We start from the raw sequence: 26,941 nt of genomic DNA on the forward strand, positions 1-26,941 counted from the left end.
CCAATTAAATATCAGGACTGTCCACAGCTGAGTGTCAGTCAGAAATCTAGTGAATAAGAGAAGCCAGATAACCATTTTTCAGGATGAGGGTGAGGGTGGAAGAAGTATTGATGCATAGTTCCCTCGAGAACAGGTGGAAATGATTAGGTATGAGACCTTTTTCTACCAGCAGGGCTTTATTTAGGTTGAATTTACTTGGTTTTCTTCATGAATAACCTGGACAGCTGTGAAAATCTACCTTTTTCTGTGCTTCCTTTGAGTATACTATCACTGTTTCCAAAATAAAGAGAGCCAAAAGCTTGACACAGGCAATCTCCAACTGGTAGACCTCTGTAAAAGTACTATTGAGCTCTGTTAGCTTCCTAAGAGTAGGTGGTCCACTTAAACTCTAGCGAGTGAGACTGAGCTATTTCAAAGGTAAAGACCCTTTCTGATACTTGTGTAAGAAAGGAGGGACAGAGCTATTGCAGAAAGTAGTTTCTGGTTGACCTGAAGAGATTTTGGCGCTTTCAAAATTCTCTCATCATCATATTCAGACAACCCAAAATACTGCCACTAACTGCTAGTGATATTTGGTTGTGTGAGTGCTTAAAATACTCAGTTTGGGAGCTCTAGTGCTGTGATTTAGAATTTTGCTTTCTTTTTTATGAGCTGTGTCTGCCCAGAGCCATGTCAGATACTGCTGCCAAATCTGCCCAGGCAGTGAGACCATATCCTAGTCTTGCTATAGGATATAGTGGGCTTCTATATCCTGTGGGCTTCATCCCAGGTGTGGGTTGAAATGCAAGTGTTGTATTTTCTAGTTGGACTCTAGGCCACAGCCTGCAAGACAGTTTTCTCCATATTTTGACAGCAGTAAAAAGCAGTAGAGCCCATTAGCTATGTTAGGCTTTTTTTTTTTTTTTAATTATTTTCTTCAGACATGTCCTACCTAAGGCATATTTCAAATTTCTTCCCTTCTGTTGTTTAACAGGGACTATATATACACAGTTGTCCTATGTTTCTTGTTCAGTAAGAACTCATTACATCCTCAGAGACTGAATTCCCTGGCTGTTTTGCTGAAGGTCTTTGCCTGGCTAGTATTATCACCCTTAGGTATTTAGCTGTCACTGAGGAAAGACGCAAAGAATTTTGAGTCTCCTTTACAAGGAAATCTGGTTGCAACATTAGTTATGAAGATGCTGCCACTTCTCCATAAAAATCTCATGCTATGGGGAGGGGGATTATGCCCTATTTTTATGAGAGCATGTACAGATGAAATGCCAACTCTGTCATATATTTTAAATAAGATGCTATGCAGAGTTACATTCTAGAGACAGCTGTCTTAACAGAGTGGTTGTTCATCGAATGCCTCTGGCAGATGATTTATAGTGTTTAGAGGCTTGAAAATCCTTTGGCCATCAAAAAGACCCTTCAAGCCAGGAGTGTGTTGAGAAAGGAATTCAATAGGAGGACAAGTCCAGAAAAGCATCCATGCTGGATAAGGTGTCTACCTATTAATTCTGTGGTAATAGCAGCTAATCAATGTGATGTGATGCTTTTTTGTTTAATTCTCACCTTCTTGTAACTTTGGTTTTGATTTTTTTTTGTTTGAGAATTTAACACTTTACCAGAGTTAGCTAATCATTTTTCAACTTAATTACACTTGATACACAAAGTGAGTCTATCAAATATGTATGAAATGTATTGCATTACTGTTTCTCTATAAATTAATCCCTAGAGACCATTACATGCAGTCAACTCATAGAGAAGGTATAAAGGAACTTAGAAATGTCAGGAAATGTCAGGGTGTATCTCCCAGCTGTAAGCTTCAAAAGGACATTTTGGCAGTTGGCATCACCAAGAACAGTCAGTGTTCCTTGGAGGATCCCTCTTAGCAAATGTAAACCAGAATCCTTCTGGAAAGCAGCTGGTAGTGTAAGAGTTTGGTTATGATTACAGAGTTTTTTGTTCTACTATTAATGTCTGTAGGGCTTTTTATTCATCTTTATTCACTCTAGGATACAAGACTATTAAAGATGATGAGCTCTGCTGCTCTCATAAGATAAGAGAGCTAACTTATCCAAAGGCATGTATGACTAATCCTCCTTTGAGTTCTCACCGCTATACTGAACTCTTTTTGCTATTATTATTGTTATTGTATTGCCTGTTTGCTAAGGATTGAGTAGCTGTTATTGTTTATTCATGAAAGCCTACAACCTGATTTATTTAACATGTTTACCAGAATACTTGGGGGAAAAAGTCAAATCTATTACTCATATTCATTACTCAGTGTGAAAAAGCAACAGTTGTTCCCCAGTGTGAGCTAGTTACCATAATTATAATTTTGGGCTGTTAGATTGCATCAGTCTACATTTTTGAGCGTATTTTTGAGGTTATGTTTATTAATGGGAAACATTGGTTCTGATACATCCCTCCAGTTATACCTTGCTGCATCTATAAATAGACCTTGTATAATACACTTCTTGCAAGTGTATTTAGTTGGGCTTTCGGGTTTTTAGAGGATTTTTATGTCTGAGGGGAAGAATTCAGATGGATCTGATTTTGAAACAAAATTGCAGTCACCAGTACAGTGAAGGCATAAGCTCTACACTTGTCATTCTCAGAATTTTATGCATGATGCCAGTGGTATGAATATCTTCAGTTGGTCTGGTGCACAGAGAGTAATCTGATCCGAAGAACGTGTAACTACTAGAAGGTTGTGTGATAAATAAAGCCGTAAGGACTCAACATTAGAGAAGTGTATTGCTGATGTGCCTTTATTGTCTCCTTTTCAACTGGCCTGTAATTATGTTATTGAAACTGTAGTCATTATGGTGATGTCAAATAGTACATGCAATGAGATATCCTGTAATGATAAATGGGCATGGATAGCAGCTTTAAAGATGCATATTGATGTATCTTATTTTTTAGTAGGATTCTCTTCACCTTTTTAGATAAAGATCATTTTAATTTAAAGGTCACATTCTCTGCAGTTTTTAGAATTTATTTTATGCTGTCCTTTTGTATGGCTGTTCTTGGCAGGTCTTACTGTGTGCTAGTGTTAAGCCATTTATAGACAGAGTATATGAATAATTGTAAGATCTTAACGGAAACAAGTGTTGGGAAAAATCTTAGCTGACTGATTTATCGGTAACAAAAGAGGCTGCTCTACCCATTATAGCTTTTTGCTTCAGAGCAGCACGTGTGATGGCTTTCTGATGGCAAAAAAGGAGCTTCAGCTCCTTTTCAAAGGTTCTATGTACTGACGGATTAAAGTTATTCAAGAGTTCATTACTTCATTACTTCAGCAGGTCGATGCAGGAGAGATGCCTGCTTCTCACTTCCAGTGCTTTAAATCAACAAACAGCATGCACCAGTTTGTACTAAAAGGTTTACGTTTTTCTCTAAAGTGGGCCCATGCCAAGGAGCCCAGGAGTTTATTGGAGTAGGAGGGATGGAACTGGGGGGAAGCTCTACTCTGCTAGATGATAGTCTCTGCCTTAGCTGGCCAACAGCATAAAATGGAGAAACATTTGGGAAACATTTATTACTGAATATCACTACTATCAATACCCATGTTTTATCTGCATTGGCTTGTGAGCAGAATTATTTAGTAATAGCACAGCAACAGCATATCTAGGGCGATGGCATCCCTGCATAAAGGCAGGGATCCATATGGCTCACGGGGAGGTGGTTCTACATCTCTTCCTACAGATGATAAAAGAACAAAAATGATGGAAAAAATAATTCATATACAGTGAGGATTTTCCCTTCTTTCTGAACACCATTAGGTTCACATCTCAAGCTTGTCCAGGACTCTCTGGATGGCATCCCCTCCGTCTCTTGTATCAACTGTACCACTCAGCTTGGTATCATCTGCAAACTTGCTGAGGGTGCACTCGATCCTGTCAATGGCACCGACAAAGATATTAAGCAGCACCAGTACCCAGGACAGACCCCTAAGGGACACCACTTGTCACCAACCTCCACCTGGACGTAGAGCCATTGACCACCACTCCCAACCACAAGGTGTCTTTTATTGGTCCAGTCCTTAAGTTTTACCAACAAGCTCTCAACCTGTTTCTGACTGTTTCTCAGAGGCAGCTCTTTGCAATCAATCCCTTCCCTAACACAAAGGGCAACACCCACACCCTCCTTCCCTGCCTTTCACTTCTGAAAAGGTTGTAGCCCTCTATTCCAGTATTCCATATACTTATGCATGGTCCTTAGTAGCAGAATGATGATATTTCATGGTTTTTAGACACTATTGGGCTTGTCAGTCATGGCATTGACCTTTTAAAGCGTTTGTGCTTTAAGAGAAAGCTTAGATATGGAAGAAAATATGTTGTCTTTCAAAGCTGGAATCCTAAAACCACACTGTATTGAAAGAGTCCTTTTTTATTATTATTGTCTGTGACAACAGAATTGGAAGGTTTACAGATGGATGAATCTCTTAAGTAGGTCTGTACAAATTTTTCAGAAAGAGACCCGAAAACCTATCGCTCAGAGCTTTGTTGCACATGAAAAGCTTTGGAATAGGCCTTGAAGCACTTAGAAATGTGGGCCTATTTCCAATTTCAGATAATTAGAAACTTCATTTTAGGACAATTCGTCTGTGACTTGTTGGGTTGCTTTCAAACTCACTACTAAAAAAGAAAGTCAATAAGATACGCCTAGGGAAAGCAAGGGAAAAAAAAAAAAAAAAAAAAAAAAAAGATACCAAGTCACTGCCCACCTACCACTTATCTATTACGTGAACTATTGCCACCATCCTTCCTGCCTCTCATGTCAAACACTGGGGTTGTTTCCATTCCCTCAGCTTTTATCCCTTTTGTACTGCATTGAAACGTTATTCTGTAATACATCATTTTAACGGCTCTGATCAGGTATCTGTTTATGTTCCAAAAGCTTAGGGACAGATATATGGTCTCCAAGCAAATAGCTGTCAGGATTCACTCGTGTTGGTTTCCAAACACTCTATCATTAATTAATGCCCTTAGGCATTGTTAAAGGTTTTCACTTTGGGGTACAAAACGAAAAATAACCACTCCCAATCCATTCCCCATGATTGGTTGGGAGCAGAGGGATGAAGATGGTGGTTATTTACATAGAACTCCACAATGACTGATTTAGAGACGGTAGCTGTAATCCAGACATTTAGCCTGTTACATATGTTCCTGTTGGGACCAAGCTGCCCACTAGGCATATCTGTAGGTGCAGGCTGGAGTTCCCTCTTCTGGCCTATGCTGGCAACAAGCAGCAGGGCACGCTGATTTTGTGGGTAGTCAGCCCTTCCCATTTTCTGTCTTTGAATATTTATACTATTCTCAGCAGGGCAAGTTCTTGCAAAGTGCTTGTGGTATCATACAGCTTTCATCTTTCTCCACTCCTTTGGTCTTTCTGGACTGTGAGGGTGGTGAGGCACTGGAATAGGTTGCCCAGAGAAGCTGTGGATGCCCCATCCCTGGAGGTGTTCAAGGCCAGGTTGGATGGGGTTTGAGCAACCTGGTCTACTGGGAAGTGTCTCTGCCCAGGGCAGGGGTGTTGGAACTGAGTGGTCTTCAAGGTCACAAATCATTCAGTGTTTCTGTGATTTCAGTTTTTAGTTGTCTTCTTTGGATTAAAAGGTTTATGGACTGCCCTACTGTCAAAGGTTGGATTAGCTGGAAAAGATATCTGAATCCACCGGTTTCCAGCTCACTGGAGTGATCTGTATGTGTAAGGGAATTGGTAGGGCTCCCCAGAAGTTAAGGCTTTTTGTTGGTAACTTCTGAAATGGCAGGTTTTGTACTTAGTATTAAGAAAAGGAATTCTGTAGTTTAGCACTCACTGAGTTCTTGAGGTTTGAATCCTCAGATCTCTGATACTCCCAGCTACAGCCATTTTCCTTCTCTTTCTGCAGTTCTCTTTCTGCAGTACTGAGTTATAACAACTCCATCGTGTTTAAGAATTTTAGGAGGGCATGTTACATAAAGCGTATGAGACATTTCAGGCACGAGGCTCTTTTCTGTGGTTGCATCTGCATCCGTTCATAAGAAGAATATCTCAGACTTTAGTGACTCGTGTTTCAAATCCCTTTTTGGCTGGAAATAGCACTTACCAATGCTTCTATAGCCCTGTTCTTCTCAGAAATTTGCACTAAGGGCTTCACAACACAGCAGGCACAGCATTCAAGTTAATACTCTGAACCTTTGGAGCCAAAACTCACAGGGAAATTAAACCTCTTTTTTTTTTTTTTCCCAGAAATCTAAAGAGGTTGGATGATATTTAAGAGGGGAAAAAAAAAAAAAAAAAAGAAATGTCCCAGTGTATTCTCCATCTGGTATGTTACCAGATTCCTAAAGAGATAACATAGTGTCAAGAAAAAGGATGTTGCAATTAGTCTGGGGCATAGCTACAGCTGCATAGCTACAGCACAGCAGGATCCTGACATTGTCATAGCCCTGTGCTATCACTGACCTTGGGGTAGTGGAAGACTGTGCCAAACTTAAAATAAATAAAGTGTTCCAGTGCTGTTTTTCAGTTAAGGGAGATCAAAGAGAAATAACATTTAATCAGCCCTGGTCCTCGAGTTATGCGTTAGCAATACTAATTGTTTTGACGACAATTCTCTCTGAAGATTTTTTTTTTTTGTTAGCAGTGACTAATAACTGATCTGCTAGCGTATTGACCTATAGCACTACCACAGCTCAATTAAGTTTCTCATTGTCCAAATCTAATCAGAGAAAAGCTGAGATTGAAAATCAATTCATTTCCTGCTAGTTAATGACTAATTCCCCACAAATGTGAATATAGAGATTAACTTTTCAGGTTGAAAGTTTTTTAGAGGAAGACCCTGCCATATGGGTGTTTCAGAAGAGGAAGTGCTGTCTCTTTTTTCCCATCCATCTTCCTCCAGCCCCTTGGCATATGCTGGCTGTAGCTTGTGCTGTTTTACTGTGGGACTCGCTTTGTAATTGGCAAAGGTTTGTGCTTGTTCTCTGGTCTCCTAGGTTGACCTGTATCTCACATAATAGCAAGGAACCAGTATTGATGATCCAAAGTCTGTGCCTGAATTCTCAAATATTTCTACTCTGCATGCTCCAAATGGACATTTCCTCAGTGGCTCCAAACACGTTTAAGACAGGATGACCTAGGCCTCAATGTTAATGTAAAGATACAGACTTTTCTCTGATCGTACTTCAGCCTGTATAAGTCTTGAATTTTCCCACTGAAGGGGAGAAATTTCATGGCTCTTCCAAGTATTTCTTCTTTATGTGAAGAACTAACAGCTACTTATAAGCCTCCGAATGTGTCTATGCATGCACACATGTTCACAGCATTAAAGCTACTGAGCAGAGACACAAACAGTAAACATCCATGAGATCTGGCAGCTCTCCCCTGTTCTTGCTGGCTCTATGACTCCCACTGCAGCTGTATCTGAAATAGTTGCAATCTTTTGTTGTGTTGATCGCCGCACGCCTCTGAGGTAGGGATGCATCACGAACTTACATGTGGAGAACTGAGACCTGAATCTAAAAAGGCATTTGGATTCTGATATTTGGTAGTCCTTAAGATTATCCTTCATAGAGGCTCAGCCCTACAGCTCAGCTACTGATCATTTATTTATTCATTTAATTTTGCCTGTCCTAAATCCTTATCTCAAGTCTTTTTAACAGTATTTCATTCTTACATTCTTTGATGAGACACATTTCTAATGTTCCTGTATCCTTCTTGCTCTGGAACTGATGTTTTATCCCTGATGCTTTTATTTTTATTTTTTATTTTTTATTTTTTTAATTGATGCAGAAAATACCTTGCTGGTTTCTGCTTTGCAGCAGTAGCAATGAATTGTGTCAGTGTTGAAAGGCTCAGGTCCGTACCTTTCAGCTGAAGCTCAGATGCATGTGTATTGATCCACTGCAATCCTATGGGGGTAGTCTCTGCCCTGATACTCAGCAGAACAATCAGACTCATATTTTTGGACAACTTGAGAGGAAAACTTGATTATAGGCCTCAGAAGGAATCTGGCTGATAAAACCCATGCGGACCTGTAGTACCAGATTGTGGTATTACATGCACAGATCCTGTGTTTTCCCACTGTGACAGCCCTGCACCTTTTGTATATATAAAACACAATAAAAAGGCTAGAGCTGAGGCATAAAATGCCTTTCTCCCAGTTACCTAGCAGGGATACACATGCCTTGGGTGAGAAGTGTTTTGGTATGTGTACAACAAACCAGGAGGAGTTAATAACCCTTGAAACACTGAGTGGGAGAAGAGGGTAGAAAGAGGAAATCAGGTCATACTATGCTTTCAGTAAAGGCAGCAGCAGGAGGAACACAAACATGAATCTGACTTCTGAAGCGGTGCAGCTACATTAACACACGAGAAAAATACATCGATGCAGTTGCTTCATTGCCTATTCCATCAACAGAAGCTGCAGTCTTACATATGAACGAGGTAAATGTCATCATCTTGCAGTTTCTTGGGTTATGTTAGCATCTGAGAGTAATACATGGAGCTTGGATTTGAAAAGGTACAAACTCTGATGCAGTAGCACCATTTTTATCCATTTATTTGCATTTTGGAAGGCAGAGGGAACACAATTCATGAATCATGAACAGAGTTTATTAGAGGGCTATGCTTGCTTCTTCCAGCTTCATCTGCAAAGTAAAAATAGCTAGGAAAAGATAATTGAAATGTTCTCCAAAAAAACCCTGCTGCTATTCCCCGCAGTTTTCACATGCATCATTAACCCAAAGAGCCCAATCAACCAGCCAATTTTCCCCTGGCTTTACCTGTGAGGGAGCAGAGACCTAGGATCCCCCATGAGACCCACTAGTGCAGCACTTGCTTCAGCTCATGTGGAGGGGCACAGCATTGCTTCTGCCCCACTGAGATCAGTGCTGTAGCTGGGGGTGGCTGTTGAGAGAGCATTGGGAGCTCTCCTAGAATTTTTCTGCCTAATGCAGTGATAAAGCAAGGTGAGGAGGAACAGAGGATAGGGAGAAAGTCAGAAGAGTCTGAATGCCATGTCTGGAAGTGTTCCCGGTGTTCCCACATGTTACAGCATCACATCTCTAGCACAGCATGGAGACGCCCAATTCCACCCCTCGCAGTTTCAGTAATGGAGTTGAATCCTAATAGCCTTCATTTGATTTCCAGTGTGTATGAACAAAACAGCTCAGCCCATTTAAAGGCATGCGATGCAGTGGTGTATGTATGCCTTTCTGTGCTGATGTCTGCTGCTCTGTGGCTGAGAGCTGAGAACTGGAAAGAAACATCCACATCTCTGGGATCCAGATCACTTAATATTTGATCAGATTGTTAATGGAAGCCTGCATAGCTTCCAAAGTTACTTCTGCTTTCATGGAGCCAAATTCATGGATTCTCGTTCACTGCCTGATAAATTTGTGCAGTAAATTTCTGCCTTGGAAAGCTCTGAGACTCAAATGCTCAGTGGTTATCTACATTTGTCTAAATGCTTTTCATTTAAAGGGCAGTTGGGGATAGTATCCACAGAAGGATTTAGGTGTAGTATGGTGTGAGTAACTGCCTCTGGGAACAGGATCTCAAAAGTCTACTGAAAAGAGTTGTGTGAGGAAAACCCTTGGAAATCCTAAGGCAAAACATTTGGACACCTTAGAGTGGTGGAAGTCCAGGCTATGTATGTGATTGCTCAGCACCCCTCATTGCCTGTGTCCATTTGTGGGTTTTGCCTTGGATGCCTAAATGCCCTAGGGAGTTTGGACTTAAACATTTAGTTATGTTTCAGTTCATTAAATATCACTTTTAATAATAGAATCATAGAAAGGCTTGTGTTGGAAAGGACCTTAAAGATCACTTAGTTCCAACCCCTCTGCCATGGGCAGGGACACCTCCCATCAGACCAGGTTGCCCAAAGCCCTATCCAGCCTGGCCTTGAACACCTCCAGGGATGGGGCATGCACAGCTTCTCTGGGAAACCTGTTCCAGAGCCTCTGAGTGAAGAATTTTCTCCTAACATCTAATCTCAATCTCTCCTCTTTTAGTTTAAAACCATCCCCCCTTGTCCTGTCATTATCTGCTTGAGTAAAAAGTTGTTCTCCGTCTGTTTTATAAGCGCTCTTTAAGTATTGAAAAGCCACAATGATCTCCAGGTCTCCCTGAAGATCCCTGAAGCCTTCTCTTCAGGCTGAACATCCTCAGCCTTTCTTCAAAAGAGGGGTGCTCCAGCTCTCTGATCATCTTCGTGACCCTCCCCTGGACCTTCTCTAACAGCTCCATATCTTTCTTGTGTTGGGGGCCCCAGAGCTGGGCGCAGTGCTCCAAGTGGGGCCTCACCAGGGCAGAGCAGAGGGGGACAGTCACCTCCCTCCACCTGCTGGCCACTGCTCTGCTGATGCAGCCCAGGATGCAGTTGGCCTTCTGGGCTGGAAGCATGCACTGCTGGCACATGCTGAGCCTTTCATCTACCAGAACTCTCAAGTCTTTCTCTGCAGGGCAGCTCTAAATGAGTTCTTCTCTCAGTCTGTACTCCTGTCTGGGATTGCCCTGACCCAGGTGCAGCACCTTGTAGTTGGACTTGTTGAACCTCATTAGGTTCCTATGGACCCACATCTCAAACTTGTCCAGGACCCTCTGGATGGCATCTGTTCCTTCTGTTGTATCAACTGCAACACTCAGCTTGGTGTCATCTGCAAACTTGCTGAAGGAGCACTCAATCGCACTGCCTATGTCATTGATAAAGCACCAGTCCCAGGACAGGCCCCTGAGGGACACCACTCATCACCAGCCTCCACCTGGACATAGAGCCATTGACCACCACTCTCTGGGTGTGACTTTCAAGCCAATTCCTTATCCACTGCGTGGGCCACCCATCAAGTCCACATCTCTCTCTAATTTGTAGACCAGGATGGCATGTGGGACCGTGTCAAAGGCCTTGCAGAAGCCCAGGTAGATGACATCAGTCAATGGATGCAGTCACTCCATCACAGAAGGCCAGCAGATTGGTCAGGCACAATTTGCCCTTGGTGAAGCCATGATGGACGTCCTTGTCCTGCATGTGCCTTGACGTTGCTGCCAGAAGAACCCGTTCCATGATCTTTCCAGGCACAGAGTCTTTCCAGGCTCACTGGTCCATAGTTCCTCAGGTCCTCCTTTCTACCCTTATTCAAAATGGGAGTCATAAAAAAAGGGGAGTAAAAAATGGATTAAAAAATGGGAGTAACAAATAGTAACATATAAATATGTTAATATGTAGTATGTTATATAAATGTTACTATTTGTTTTGTATATGTTACAACATACCTTTGACAGAACTAGAAGTAAAGAAATGGTTTCAAATTTAGCATTATCATTCATAGGCACAGTTCAAACCCCACTGAAGTAATTAGATTATTTGCATCGGCCCATACTGCTCTAGTGTCAGGCCCACACTGTATTTAGCATCATAACATTTAAGAGGCAGATGAGCTTAAAAGAGAACTGTGAAAATTACCTAAGATAAAGCAGAGTTTAAAATATACTTACTGGGGGAAATGCTAGAATCCAAATCTTCTTTCTCCTAAAGGAATTCCTCAAGCACTGATTTGAGAAAAAAACACATTTGTCTCTTTCTGATTCCTCTAATATTAGTTTGGGCAATCTGTTCCCAGTTTGGAAACTCACAGTTCCCTGATCCCCAGTGAGCTATATCTGGCACTTTCACCTGAACTCCAATTCAGTTTGTCTCAGGCAAGGAAGGAAGCATATGTGGGGTTTCCACATCCAGGCCAAGACCTTTCAGCAGGGGAAGGATGTTACATCATCCCACTGCTGGGATTTTGGAAAGCCTGGTATGTAGGCAAGCACTGAAAACACTTGCTCAGCCAAAAATATATGGAAGATAGCTAGGAAAAGGCCTAGTCTGAGGATTATAAGAAGCCTCCCCACTAAGGGCTGTGAAAACTTAGTTAAAAATAGTTTAAGCTCAATGATCCCTCTGCTTCCCCTGCCAGTCAAGGGAGATGTTTCTTTGACCACTTCAGGCTGCTCTTTGGAGGAGCATCTCTTCACTAACCAAAGAGTGATGCATGACACATCCCCAGGCAATGCTGAAGCTCTCACACCCACAAATATGGGCTCAAAAACAAGGTCCTGCTTGGCCTTGCCCCGTCCTGCTGCTCCCCTCCCTCCTGGTCCATGCCACCCGTGCAGGGATGCTCCTTGCCACTTTCCACTACAGCGTGGGCATGGTTGCAGCTCCCAACCTTTCACGTTCAATTCACTGTCGTTACTCTGGAGAATGAGACTTAACAAAAATAATAGTGGTACATTGTGCCTTACCTACCCTTATTTTGTGCATCCTCAGGAACTCTTTGAAACATGGGTTTTATCTATTTTAAAGATGTATCAGTCCTGACCTGCCCTTGAGCACTGTATTCCCAAGGTAGTCAAATCTCATCCAGAAGGACAAAAGTACTGGGTCATACAGGCTATAAAAGGGCATGTTCTGCCTTCTGCTGTGTCCTTTTGTGCTGTTCTGCTTATGCTCCTGTTACATCTGTTACATTAGGTTTCAGTTTTGTACAAAAAGATGCTGGCAGCCCTGCACTTCACCCCTGTGCTGGAGCAGGCACGACTTTCCCGAAGGGTCCCAGCCATCTCTGCCTGTAAATCTTCTCCTGTTCTCATGCCTTAACACATGAAATGTAAGAGTACAGTAGGTTATATTACTTTTTTTTTTTCTTTTTTTCCTAAAGGACAGAATTAAAAAGGAACCCATCTTCTTATCTCACCAGCTCTTGTGTTTTATGTCAGATTTCTGGCAGGAACCCAGAGCTTTGTCCTCTTGAAAAGCTACTGAGCAGCATCCTGCATTATTATAGACATTTCCCTCAGTGACCAAAATACTGCCGCAGCTTTAGCTCATGATGGAAATATCCATCGTGCTCATGCGCTGTGGTTTCAAACAGATTTAATGCTGTGGCTCTGCGGAGTGGAAAACTGTATCTGAGCCAGCTTAAAATGATAACACTGACATACATGGCTGGAGATAAGACCTCGTCTGAAATTGGTCCCTCTATAGAAAATATAGTGGGTAACAGTTGTTACAACTGTTAGGAAAATACACTTCAAAGGGCTTCTTTCTTCTGAGGATCTGTAAGATGGGGCTTGACCAGCAGCTGTAGGTGTCTGAGTTCAAATTTAAGAAGGTGGCTACAAAACCCATCAGTCTGAGCTTCCAAAAGAAGCCAAACTTTCCAGTTTTTAGAGTGCTCATTTTCTCTTTCAAAGGTGAACTGTGTGGCTAGCAAACTTATTAAAGGGATGAAAGAAAACCTAAAAGAGTAAATAGGATAAACAACTACTTCCTAAAATGCATTTGTAGCAGGGATTGTCTAAGGCTTTTCCCATAGGAGCCGGCTGCACCACCTGCCAGTTGCAATCCCTTGCAGTAGTCTTTTACTGACCCTTGAAGGTTTCAGACTTGCAAGATCCCATTTACCCTCATCTCAGCTGGTTCCAGCTCTGTCACCTTCAAGACATTTTTCTTTTCCTCCAAAATTTAGTGGTAGAATGAGGGACTTGTATTTTTTTCTTCCTTTTTACTCTCCTAATTAGTAGCTGTCTGTAGAGAACAGTTCCTTCACACACCAGCATATTGAGCTAACCAGTCTGGAAAAAAAGTGCAGGCCAGGAAAGAGATTGGAATAGACAAGCAGAAATAAAGAAATGACCAATGTTTGGTCACCCATAGAACTGAGTGCTGTAAAAAACCCAGGCAGGTAGAGCTGGCTGTGGTTTTCGGATGTAAAGGGTAAAGCAGGATACATGACTGGTGTTTAAAATGAGAGTGCACTTTTCAGTAGTATCACTGCAGCAGAAGGGAACTGCTGCCTTTAACGTGTAAATTCATCACCTGGGCAAGGGTTTCCTGAGGAGGCTGAGGATCCTATGGATCTGCCCAGATGCTGTAGGTCCCTTGAGAATTCCTGTTGTGTTTCTGTGCTTGTTTTTGAAGCATTCAATGAGCCCATGCCAGCATGCCATATGAGGCGAACTAAACCACCCGCATATTCCTTCCTGCCAAAACTGGTGTTTGTCTTCCAGTGAGCTTTGTCTCCCATTTCCACTTGGCTAAGACTAATTTAACATAGTTAACAGCCTGTTTTAATAAGAAAAATAAAAATAAAAAATAAAAAATAAAAATGAAAAAAGACTTTACACCTTACTAAGGCTTCACTGTATTTTAATGGATAAATATTTTACCAGAGCTGGCTTCTTTTGCTCTGCAATTGTTTTGGTTTTCTTTTACTTCATTTCTTATTAATGAATTATTTCATAATGGGCCAATGGACAATGGAAGTCTTCAAGTAGGTTTTTAAACAGGTTTTGACATTGCTTTTGAGTTGTTCTGGGCTAAAAATAATACAAGCCAGCAGGTACAGAGTGGAGAAGAGCGTCCTCAATCCCTTAAGGACCTTTTACTGCATTTGTTCCCCAGAGGGAACCAAACAGAGAAAGTAAAAAAGGCTTCAATTCCAAGCATTCCCTTTGCTAAGCTGTAAATGCCACCAACTTTCACAGCTCAGAAGAGAAAAATTGTTAACCTGTTTATGATGAGAAAACTGGGAGGATGCTTTTCTCCCTGTTACATGAGGTCGATGTAAGACAAGAGATAGGCACAGCTTGCTTACGCTCATCTAATGAGGGACTGAATTATGTGCTTTTATTTCCCCATGAATAATTTAGAAATGGTCTTCGGCATCTCCAGCCACCAACCCCTGCTAATCCCCGGCTTCATCCTGAGGCTCTTGAGTGTTTCTGAGTGGCTGTCACTTAGCCATTTTCATAGGTGACCTTCTTCACTGAAATTCAGTGCTTTAGTTCTTCAGCTATGGGAGAAGGAGCCAAGAGCCAGCAACTGGATGCTGACCCATCCAGATTCAAATGAGAAAACAGGAGCTCTAACAGCAATGTTAAACTGAACAAAATACCTCTGGAAAAGGGGTACAATGTGTCCCTCTCTCTCTGTGCTCACAGCCTGTGTTCCTGAAAAGACATGTGGGAAGTGTGATGAGCATGTCTGACACCATTTCTGTGATAATACAAAATCCTTCATTCCTTTAGGGTAATCCACAACAGGGCAATATTCTGAATGGATGTGGACAGAATTTAGCCCTATGTCTTTTGAGAGCAAGAAGCAATGTTTGCAATGACCGTAATGCCACTGAGCCAGAGAAGAGATCATGTTGCAATCATACCTGTACAGCACTGCAAAGGTTATCCAGAACTGTGTCTGAAAAGTTGATATCAGAGAAAATAAGTCTGAAGGAAACTTTCAGGTTAGGACCCCTTGGGCACTGTGCTGAGAATACAAAAACAAACATTATTTGTATATAGTCTCTTCACTGCAATGGGACTCCAGCATTGTCTAAACTCCCTTTCTTATGAGATATATTTTCTTGAGTCTGGGTTACAGGAATAAATAGAAACTACTGCTTCAAATGTCTTAAATTATACTTCTTTTTTTTCAGAGGAAAAATATCAGCCAAAAACCTACATCTGATGGTCATTTTAAATACTTTGTTAAGTGACTGTCAGTGTTCATCAACAGCAGATATTAAGCGTGAACAGCATTGCCCTGTATTGTTTAACTGAATCTCAGTTTTCATGATATGTATTTATAATGTTTGTTGGCAAAAGAGAACATATGTTCCTGATTTTTCAAGCTATATGTGGATTTTTTTAAATAAATAAATTTTTATAACAACAAGCCCACACATCTACTTGCTTGCAACAATCCAAGGGCTGGTTACTGCTAAGCAGAAAAAATACTGTTAAAATTCACCTTGGTTGCTGTATTTCATAGTCTGACAATAAAGGCAGCAAACAGTAACAGTTGTAAACTTAAATGCTCCTCAGAATTAGAAGTAGGCACCCAGTCTGAAATAGTTTAAAAATGTGGTGTAGAGCAGACAAGAATGAATGCCAGCCTGGCTCTGGCACTCAGAGCACCGTCTGTCTCCCTAGCACTGCACTACCCCAAGGTGTGTTTTCAGCACTGTTCGTAGCATTAAACAGGATTTGGGCACCCCACCTCGTTACGGCTCGGGACCTGCTTCCTCCAAAGAACAGAGGCCATGAGATGAAGTGCAAAATGCCACAGGTGCAGCTTGAGCCAGAGACAGTTCTGCTAATTTCTCTGATGGGGTTGAATTTAAACCACTGGGTTGAACTTCCAAGGCTGAAAGATGGCAATTTGCTTCAACTAAACATGCTTCCTCTGAAAATTCCTAAAAACATGGAATGTATGGAATGTACCTACTGCTTTACATCACTGTTATTAGATACAATCTCTAATTTGTACCCAATTGCATTGTAATGGTCTCGTTAAACTAGCCTTTTTTTATTTTCCCTTACAATATCTTTTTAGCATTAAATCTGTAACACTGTTTGCAATAAGCTAACAGATTTTCATAAGAATATTTTTTTTTAATAATTATTACACTTTAACTATTGCAGAAGTTTACCTTGCATCTTTTCAGTTTTACACAAAGCCCACCAGCAAATCTTCATAAATTTCTTACTTTGGTATTTTGCAGGCAGGTGCATAGCGTGCTACCTTGCATTGCCCACAGTTCTGTTTATTATTTTATTTTGTAGTTCTTTCCGTATGGAGATGCTTCAAAGTTTGCCCAGCATGCCTTCCGAACCTTTGATAAAAATGGAGATGGGACCATCGACTTCAGAGAGTTCATTTGTGCACTGTCCATCACCTCTAGAGGCAGCTTTGAGCAAAAGCTAAACTGGGCCTTCAACATGTACGACCTAGATGGTGATGGTAAAATTACAAGAGTGGAAATGCTGGAAATTATAGAGGTGAGAACAATATGGCACTCAAAAAGAACATGTCTGAACATTAGTAAAGTTTAATTACTCTTTCACATACCTTTTAGACTTCAAGCACATGAGACTTTGCGCTGTATCATTAAAAAGTGCATGTTATATATATATATCCTATACTGACTCATACCTATGTGGTACAAACACACTACCATTTTAATAGATGCGTAATCTTTGAGAATCGCTGCAATTACATATGTGCATGTAAGTTCTTAAATATCAAGAGATAAATTTGTTTTCTGATGAATGGATTAAGCATAAAAACAGCAGAGCAAAGGATTTACAAAGCTCATCTCAAAACCACTTGACACCCATGAAATTACTGTTTTGTAGCTTGAGTGGCTGAAAGCTTAATGGAGATTAGCTTTAAACGATTGCAGAAATTTACAGGGATAACACCACAGTATTTTAAGTGAGCTTTCACAGGGGGGCTTTAAGATTTAAGACGACCATCATATATAAGGGGAAGTGTAGCTTACCTCCCTAGTCATCTGCCAGCTACTAGCCACCGTGGTTACTGCCTGACTTTGCTCACATGTATGCATGGAAAGCTTTTGAAAGGAGATAACTTCTAAAACTGTTTATTCATAGTTTATATGGGATATCTCAAGGGAATGACGAAAATGAAACAAATAGTTCATCCAGGGAATAGGTTACAAAAGCTTTGCACTGTAAAACAGAAAACCAAAGAAATTTACTCCAATATACAAAATGCAACCATTTAAAGAAACATTTAAAGAAGAAAGTAAAATCCATTCTTCCTCGTTTTAAGTGAAAGAACATCGGATTCTAAGAAAAAGAAAAATCCTCAGGGAAACTGGCTATCAGTTTATTGTTAGAATATCATTCCAGAATTTGATCAGGAAAAAAAAAAATCTAGTTAATCATAGAAAACTCAACATATGTGGTTTCTTCCCAAAGGCCATCTACAAAATGGTGGGCACTGTGATAATGATGAAAATGAATGAGGATGGTCTGACGCCTGAGCAGCGGGTAGACAAGATCTTCAGTAAGATGGATAAGAACAAAGACGACCAGATCACACTGGATGAATTCAAAGAAGCTGCAAAGAGTGATCCTTCCATTGTATTACTCCTGCAGTGTGACATTCAAAAATGAGCTTGTGTACAATGCATCATAGACTGCACAGAAGTTTAATGTTCCATTCAGTTTGCAGCTATTTCCACACACACAAAAATTTGCTTGGACTACCTATAAATGGACTTGCTTCTTGTGTTTGAAACACTTGTGTGCATGAGAATGTCATTTGCTAAAGAATTTTAAAAGTATATATTATAAAAATAAACTGCCACAACGTGATGTGTGCACTGTCATTTCATAACAGCCCTATTCCTCTGAAGCCTGTGCAGCAGTCCTGTGCTGCAGTGAATTATATTATTTATTGTTCATGTTTTACTGATGCTAGCTCTGTGTCTCCTAGACTGAGTAATGTTAGTGACACTGAATTCCCATGGTAATGTTAACTGTTTATTATAAACCATGTCACCATTCTGCTGTAAAGTAGTATTGGACAGACAGAGGGAAGACTTCCTCAGTTCTTGAGTCTGATCCACACGTGCTTGTATTGTCAGTGGATATAAATGTACTTCATTTGCATGCCTTTTAGGTTTGCCTTAATTCTTACCTCATTTGCATCCCTTCAATCTGGAAAGAGCTATGTCAGAGGAATGCAGTATAAAAAAGCAAATCCTGCTAAAATGATCCCTTTAAAAGTATATATAAATATATATATATATATAATGTTTAAAATATTGTTTTATTGGAAGTTTAAAGGTTTTATTGGAAGTGTATTGATCTTTGCCTGAATTTTCAAAAGCTTCCACAGAGGTTGCAATATATATGTCCCAAAATAAATTTATAACATTTGACCTTTTCCCCTAATTCTTATTTCACGTCTTCAGCATGGTAACAGGAAAAAAAAAAAAAAGTTCTATCTTTAACTATCTGTCACTGTACTACTGGGAAATATATATATTTCATTATGAAAGCATGAAGAAAACTTCTTTTCACTCACTCGGTAGAAGTCATATTATACAAAACCAACAGTTGTAGTGCTTGTGTTATCAACAGAACAGCTGTTTATCCTCTAAGATGTTAATGCTAAGATTTAACAGTATACCTACAAGACCTGTGCTTACATAACTTTTTCAGCCAGCTGGAAGTCAAATACAGTTTATTTGCTTGGCCTAAACCTGGTCTTTTAATGGTTTCCCCAGAAAGTAAGAGTCTTTCCTCTTACAATATGATATGAAACTAATACAGGCATAAAATAAAGTGATATTATCAAAAAATTGTTATTGATAAATTAACCTTGCAGCATGATTATCGAGAAGAGGTAGTCGAAAGAACCCCCTTTTGTCCTCAGTTCTACGTGCAATCAAGTTTGTCTATACCGTGGCAAGTATGAGTTTTGCATAGCCCTGGGAAAGCATGGAGAACTATCAGACTGCAGATAATCTTTCCTATACACAAGGTTTTCCAGTTGCTCCATTGCTTTAAATAAAGGCCGTTGCTCGTAGGTAAAAAAAAAAAAGTTGTCTGAAAAGCTCACTACTGCATGTTTGATATTTCTTCTTTGCCTTATGAAATAAGACAGTACTCCCAGTAGCTAAAAATCAGACAATAAAACATGACAAAACGAATCATACTCTCCACTTCCAAATATTAAAAGTGAAGCTCATCTTAAAATTGAGGGAAAAACACCACGCTGCTTAACACGTTTTGCTAACAAACATATGGGGGAGGGAAGGGAATCAATCATGACCACAACCACAGCCATCCTCTCCTAGTTAATTTTCCTCATATTCCAAACAACAAAGTGTAGAAGTTTCAATTACATTATTTTTTAAAAAACAGAATTTTACTTCGCCTACACAGGTAGTATTCTTGCCAAATTAAATAGCAGTATACTTTGTATGTTTGGCTGTAACTTAAAAATTCTGAAAAATCTAAAATACTTCTGAGTACGGCATGCCCATTGTTTCTACATAGACTTCAATTACTAATGGTAGAGAGGATGTTGAATAATCCTGGGATTTTATGCATCTTTTGCTTCCACATACTTATTAGGGCATCAGTACATCATTCTGTATTTCCCTGCGCCTCAAATTTATGTAGCTTGACAGGCTCCATTTACTTTAATGCATCCTTTAAGGACTGCATTGCCATCCAAAATGGCCAACAGCTCAAACAGTCTCAAATGTAACATCATCATCTCCAGGTAGTTGGTATAGTAAACTCAAAGAACCAAGAATAAGATAGTTTTGAGAGCTTGGTAGAATCACTGAAAAAATAAGTGTATCCAAGCAACTGTTTCAGTAATTGTTTATTTAGAGCTAATCCTCTATCATGAAACCAGTTACTTATAATTATTATACAGCCAAGCACGTATTTTCATCAAGTACAATGGCAGATTAGAATAAATACAGGATATGATTTGAATCAAAGACCAGAGTCATTGCCAATTCCTCCAATTTTTCAAGTAAATCTGTAGAAAACTTGAGAAATCTCAAGTGTTAGCTCAGTAGGAACAGGGTAATTTTCCTTATCCTCTTTTCTCCCCGCAAGCCATTATAAAAATAATACTGGAGATAAACATTTTTCTCCCTCCTGCCTCTGCACTCTTGCTTATTTTTTTTGATAGCTAAAAAAAAAAAAAAAAAAAAAAAAAGAAATCAGGAAGAAATAAAGCTTTACAGTTGTATCAGTTCTCACTGTAAAAGGGTCTGAAATATACTCCAGTTCCAGCATAAAGTCAAGTCAAACTGAACAGGTGGCTCAAGACCATGTAAGAGTATTGCAGACTCACCCCAAAACACAAGCTGGGTTCACATTCCAGAAAAGCTTTGCCAAGTATGCAATCTGCATGTGTCTTCCCATGCTGTTTTCACATGATTCTAAACAAGTTGTAAGTATCTTCCATTTCATTCTATTCACAGGATTGTTGGATCCTCGAGTTTGGTAGGAACCTAGTGCAATCCCTTGCTTGAAGGAGGTGCAGCAGTATTCAGAACCTGAAAGCCTCCACGGATAGAGGTTCTACAGCCCGTCAGGACAATATGTTTAAATGCCTCATCCTTATCGTGAACAACCCCTCACATGATTATGTAGCCAGAACATCCACATTTCAATGTTGGGTCACTGTCTCTTGTGCCCCTGCCCTACACTTCAATGAAAAGCCTGGCTTTGTTTTGTCAGTAACCTCCTCTTAGACATGGCAAGTGTGCTGCAAGTGTGGTGTTGGCCATTACCCTAGGTTTTCAGAAGTAAACATTCAAAGTCTTTAAAAGATCACTAGATTTAATTCCTAAAGTTAGAATGCACCAAGAAAACCAACTGCAGTTCTAGCCTATTTCCTTCAGTTCTCAGCTAGTTTTCATATTTTAGAGATACCCACAAATTTAACAAATACTTGCGTAAAAACTGAACAGCTTTAATAAACACAAAATACAGTGACTAAAACTAAATTTGGTTTTTAAATTTTGGCTACATTCACTTTAAACTTAAACTGTACAGATATTTTATTGAGGAGTTGCTATTCAGTAAATAATTCTGGAAACTATAGAGCTGTTCTTTGAATAATCTTAATGGCTCCTGTATCATCCAAAAGCAAACAAACAGAAAGAGTTATGCCTAGTGGCTGAACTCTAAATTGATTGTTTCTGAAGAGCTCCCAATAACTGCAAATTCCTGGAGAGAGGAGAACAGGACAGAAGTAAAGTTAATTTGTGGCAGTTTGAAAAACCTGGTTATTCTTTCTCCTTCTATCCTCCCAATAAATATAATTTTTTAAAAGACTCAATTTTATTTTAACAACTCAAGTATAGTCGAGGGGTGGGGCAGTGGGGTGGGTTGGGAAGCCCACAATCTAGAAAAGTTACTCTAAGTTACTGTATTATTTCTTAAAACTATGCCACTTTGCTCCTCTATATTGAAGGACTCCCATCATTTTGTTAACATAATGAATACCTGCGAACTTAGTCTGTGCAAGAATTGGAATTAAGAATATAAAATTATGAAGACATGATTTGCTAGTTTTTATAAGCACATGTCCTAAGACACACAAGCTAGTCTCTATAAAATTTAGGAATCAATACTTTTTCCTGCTCAGAAAATAAACTGAAAAAAGTTCTTCATTTTCAAAATTATGAAATTTTGGAATTATGAAAAAAAGCAATAATTTTACACATTCAGCTGCTGTGGTTCCGCTGTAAATAAACAAACAACGTTTTACTGCATGTATTAGCACACATTCAAGAAATAAAGCAGAGATAAGCAGAAAACCAGATTTTAAACTCAAGGCCAGTTTGAAGAGTGCAGAGACACTAAATCATTGTCACAAGTATTAGTTCCCATAGTTTATTAAAATAGTACTCCACAGTTATACAAAATACATGTCATATCCCCCTTTCTCCCGCCCTCTCTCCTTCCCCCAAGGAAAGAAAAACTAGTAGTTGTTCGTTAAAATAAAACCCTGAATGCTCAGTTGATATCATGAAAATTGTTCTTATCCTTGGGCTGTAAGAACACATAAAAGTAGTTCTGAGATTAAAAAAATAAAAACCAGGAACTACTTATTTTCCTGAGGGTATTTAACAAGAGAGCCTCTTATCCAGCAACAGGCAGTAGCAACTGGAATTTACAAGCATCAATGTACATTTATCCTCAATATTGTGCCACATTCATACAATTTATACTCAATCATCTTCTTCTTCTTCATTCCTATTATGGAAATTCAACTGTGTTTGGCCTCTTTCAGGGTCTTGCATTCGGAGGATTCGAATATGAGAACTCGTAGGCAGAGAACTAAAAATAAAAGTATGCATCATTTAAATAGTGCACCTTCTCCACAAATTTATTGTTTCCATTTGATTCTTTCCATTATTGGCCTTAAAATTACTGCATCTATTTTCTTGGACCCTTTTAAAACAGTAGCATGGGGTGAAGATCTGGCTTCACTGAACTGATACTGGAGCAAGACTTGAATAAAAGCTTCAGGTGACAGATCCTCAATGATACATCTCAATCCTTCAATTTTTTAACGATTAGACTATGTTAGTTACAGAAAAGGTACTTTTTAAGAGAAACTCCAATGTAAGTAACAATTAAATATGGTTCTTATTTGCCTTACAGATCCTGAAGGGGCACACACTTTATATACGTATCTCTCATCATACTAAGAATGAAGTTACTAAACACATATTCTGGCTTCTCCAGTGATAGCTCCTACTATTTTATTGAATAGTTTGAGAAATTCCCTCAAAGCATTTCCATTAAGTAACATGTTGAACACCCCGTCTCCCGCCCCCGCCCTCCAGGTATTAGGAAGGCAAGATAATTACAATAAATTAACCTCATTTTGAAGATTGCTTAGGATCTTTGTATATTTTGCAGGAGAAAAGAAAAGAGAAGAGAGGAGAGAAGAGAAAATGTGATAAAAATTATCAGGCTTCACTGATTACTTCTGGCTTGTAGAGAAGAATTGGATGAATAAGGTTAGACAGTGACTGTCCCCTTAACTGGGCATAGCTTTACCACAGAATTATATGGAGGACTGTTGTTTGTTTGTTTGTTTTAAAAAGATCCAGGTGCTACAAAAAAACAGAACAGCAAGCTATCAGCTTGCAGATTTAAAAAAGTCAACTCAAGTAACATAAGCCTGTTAAAAGTACGGTAATACTAATAGGAAAATTAGACAAACACAAAATATTCTATCAGTTTTCTGATGGGAGACCAGCAGCCCACCTGGCTCCATGCAAGGAAACATTTCAAAAAGCTCCTCTACTTTAGATAAAATGATTCAAGTTTCACTGAATTACCACATTACATATGGAAAAGTGAAAAATATTCTCCTAAGTTCTTAAAAACATCAGCAATGAACTGCTTAACTGTTAATGTTCTACCACTGAAAATCACAAAAATTCTCCTCAGATTTCCTTCTTTCAAGTGATACTCATTGCAATACAACTTTCATGTCCTACTTCTACTAGGAAATACAACACAACATTATTACCTCATGCTTTGTGGGGTGAGCAAAATGAACTGCCGATGACGCTGAGAGTCAGCCACCTTCAGAATCATATCCATTGCAATTCTTCTGTTAACCATGTCCTAAAGACAAAATCTTTATCAGTGAATACTGCCTGTATACTTCACTGACTTCTTATTGCACAGATTAGGACAACTACCTAGTAATAAATAAATTAGAAAGTATCTTAATAGTAAGACCTACCTAAAGTAGTACATAGATGGTAAAGCTTAGCTAAACAGAAACAACACTGGAGAAATACTAGGGTTAAATTCTAAAAGCTATGAAATAAAGCTTGGGAAATCTTAAAACTTTACTTTTTAATATACACACAAAATATCTATCTATCAGAACAATCTATCAGCTTCTATCAGAACAATCACACTCCTACTCACATTATTTTTCTACCAGCTTTTATATACACGTGTAATACTTCTTTATTGGTATGCTAAGATGAACTTTATTTTAGTTGAATAACATTTCTTATAACTTTCTGCCTCAAAATTATCTGAAAGGATGTAAGGGCTACATGAAACCTAAGTTACTTTGTAGCCAGATTATTTATTTATTTATTTCTAAAAACATCCTTGCGTAGGCTTATTGAAAAATATGTATAATGTGAGGATATGATGAGCAGGGGTTAAATAACGCTCTGCTTCCACAGTCACACATGAATCTAGCTGTCTCCCTTACAAAAAGGCTGATGGGGTCCTCTTGTGGTGAGTCTCCAGGATTACAGCAGAAGTAACTACAGATGTAATGTGGAAACAGTATGGTGTGCTTATTGGCACAGCAGTAGAAAAACAAGTGTTGAGGAATTACTTACAGAATAAAAGACATCTAAGTTCTCTGCAGGGCTACAGTTTTGACTATCCATCTTTTTCTGGACATATGAATAAACTTCAGTACAACTAATTTGTAAGATAAGACAAATTGAATAAGATGATGAGAGCTTTTCAAGTTTGTTTGTGGAATCAATGATTATGTCACTGATTCTACAACAGGGAAACCTCAGACATTTAACATGCTGAAATATGTCTGCTTGACCACCTTAGATGCAGATGTTCCTTCCTGATATTCTTTATGTATAAAGTACACCGCCTGTTTTTTTTCTTTCTTCTAGGTCTTTGATTTCAGTAAATAAATCACTGATTTAATGGGTGAGGGACACTGAAGCCAAAGAAGAAAAAAAAAATAAATATCAACTACTGTCTTTGTCTCATGGAACTAGTTCTCCAGGGAAGTGATACACAAAGATGATGTTTATCAGTTTTAGCTGCCATTAGTATTTCCTATTCGTTAATCTGAATTTCAGCATCTCGGAAAGTAGGTACAAAACAATTATCTGAGTACCAAATCATCTGCTATATCTGCACTGAAAAAATGTATATTTAACATATATATATCATAAAGATGTACATATATATCATAGAAGCCAAGGCATGTGCTAAGCCAAGGACTGTCACAGCATCATACAGAGGCAACCTCTGACAAAAACAGTAACTGCCCAGGGAAGTAAAAACCTTTATTTTATGATTTTTCTGCTGAACTGAGATTTGAACTTGCAGAGTAACATGATATTCCTAGTTCTTAGTGCCAATTATAAAACATTACGCTTCAAAAAAAGTCACTAAGCTTAGTAAACAAGACCCCTAATGAGCACTTCTGTTTAATATCACTTACTGTTACCTATAGTATTTTAAATTTCTAACCAACCACAGGTCACAAATCAACTATTTTGCTAATTTATACAAATCAGAATAGCAAATGTAGTTTAAACTATACCATGTAGACATCAAATTCATCCAAACATCTGAAAGGAGATTCAGTAATGGACCACAGAGAAAGAATGAAACAAACTGTTGAGAAGGAACGTTCACCTCCTGATAACGATCTCACATCGTTAAGAGCAGCTTTGTCTTCCTCTCCAGGCTGAACCTTGAAATAAAGATAATAAAATACTTTTTAAACTTGGAGACTTCCTTAAAAAAAAAAAAAAGTTATTGGAACTGCAAACATGTTACATATGAACAGAGAGATCACTTGAGGAACAGCTTATGTACTTCACTGCCACTCTGGAAAGAATTCAGAATGAAATGGCTCCTAGCCATTTCTGGGATCACTGCAACTTTATCCACCATAGTAAGATACACTGAACAGATTAAACAGATGATTCTGCCAATGTTTTCTTATTAAATTCTCTATTTTAATACCTATTAAACAGATTAAATAACTGTCAACAAATGTAATTATATCACAGTAAAATCCAATAGCTACCAGCTGTAATAGAAAAGCAGGTAATTGATTCACAATAGTAGCTTAAAGGAGGAAGTTTCTTTACCAGAACAAGTGAATCGTTGTAAACAGTCACTCCCTTCCACTAATTATGATGACACCTTGTGGCACTCTCCATTCAGGATTAAGCTTCAATATTTTCTTAACTTGCTAATTATATTACTTTTAATGAACTAAGCAGGAAAATAAAGATTTTTTTTTCTTTTTTTTTTTATTTAAATCTTCCTTGACTATATTTAAATTTTATGCATGATAAACATGAAATATGAGTCACAAAAAATGTAAAAAGATAAAGACAGGCAATAAACTGAATCCATAAAATATGAAGTTGAGTTTTTTGGGTATCTATCCTTCACCTGTTTAATGAAGAGCGTGTCAACAAGTATTTGTGTCATCACTACACATTTTCCTCCTCAAATCCTAAAAGCAAATTCTCCCACAGAATAAATAAATAAATGCTCTATGACTTTCTGGGAAGCATGTTAAAAGATACAAACTTACAGAATACACAGAGAAAACATAATATTGAAGCCATCAACCACTTAAAGGCAGTAAGATGTTACACAATCATAAAAAGTAAATCTTCCTGTTATTCCATGTTATCTAGCAACATCCCTATTAAAGACAATGATACAGTTTGGCTTTATTCTTGTTTGTTTTCAACAGTGTGCTACAATTTGGCATATCACTTTTTGGAGAGGAGAGAACAATTCTATTCTTTGCAATACATGCTCTAGCAGCTGACACTAAAAGCAAACAAAAAAC

The 26,941-nt window shown here is 38.9% G+C and overlaps 2 protein-coding genes across 10 annotated transcripts in view; one reads left to right on the forward strand and one right to left on the reverse strand.

Moving 5' to 3' along the window:
* Window positions 1-19,525, forward strand: part of VSNL1 (visinin like 1) — an 89,207-nt gene extending 69,682 nt beyond the window's left edge. For all 5 annotated transcript variants that reach the window (XM_082758229.1, XM_082758230.1, XM_082758231.1 and 2 more), the window contains exons 3-4: window positions 16,594-16,809; window positions 17,755-19,525. In XM_082758229.1, coding sequence (XP_082614355.1) covers window positions 16,594-16,809; window positions 17,755-17,952 — 414 coding nt within the window. In that variant the 3' untranslated portion in view covers window positions 17,953-19,525. The remainder of the gene's footprint in view (window positions 1-16,593; window positions 16,810-17,754) is intronic.
* A 1,936-nt stretch (window positions 19,526-21,461) lies between these two features.
* SMC6 (structural maintenance of chromosomes 6) overlaps window positions 21,462-26,941 on the reverse strand; it is a 33,192-nt gene continuing 27,712 nt past the window's right edge. For 4 of the 5 annotated variants that reach the window (XM_082757427.1, XM_082757430.1, XM_082757428.1 and 1 more), the window contains 3 exons: window positions 25,667-25,819; window positions 23,867-23,964; window positions 21,462-22,659 (listed from right to left, as the gene is read on the reverse strand). In XM_082757427.1, the coding sequence (XP_082613553.1) occupies window positions 22,551-22,659; window positions 23,867-23,964; window positions 25,667-25,819 (360 nt within the window). In that variant the 3' untranslated portion in view covers window positions 21,462-22,550. The remainder of the gene's footprint in view (window positions 22,660-23,866; window positions 23,965-25,666; window positions 25,820-26,941) is intronic. The other variant, XR_014317248.1, reaches the window with a different exon arrangement.

The sequence above is a fragment of the Aythya marila genome (genome assembly GCF_965140915.1).
Source record: "Aythya marila genome assembly, chromosome: 3".
In the NCBI taxonomy this organism is placed as follows: Eukaryota; Metazoa; Chordata; class Aves; order Anseriformes; family Anatidae; genus Aythya; species Aythya marila.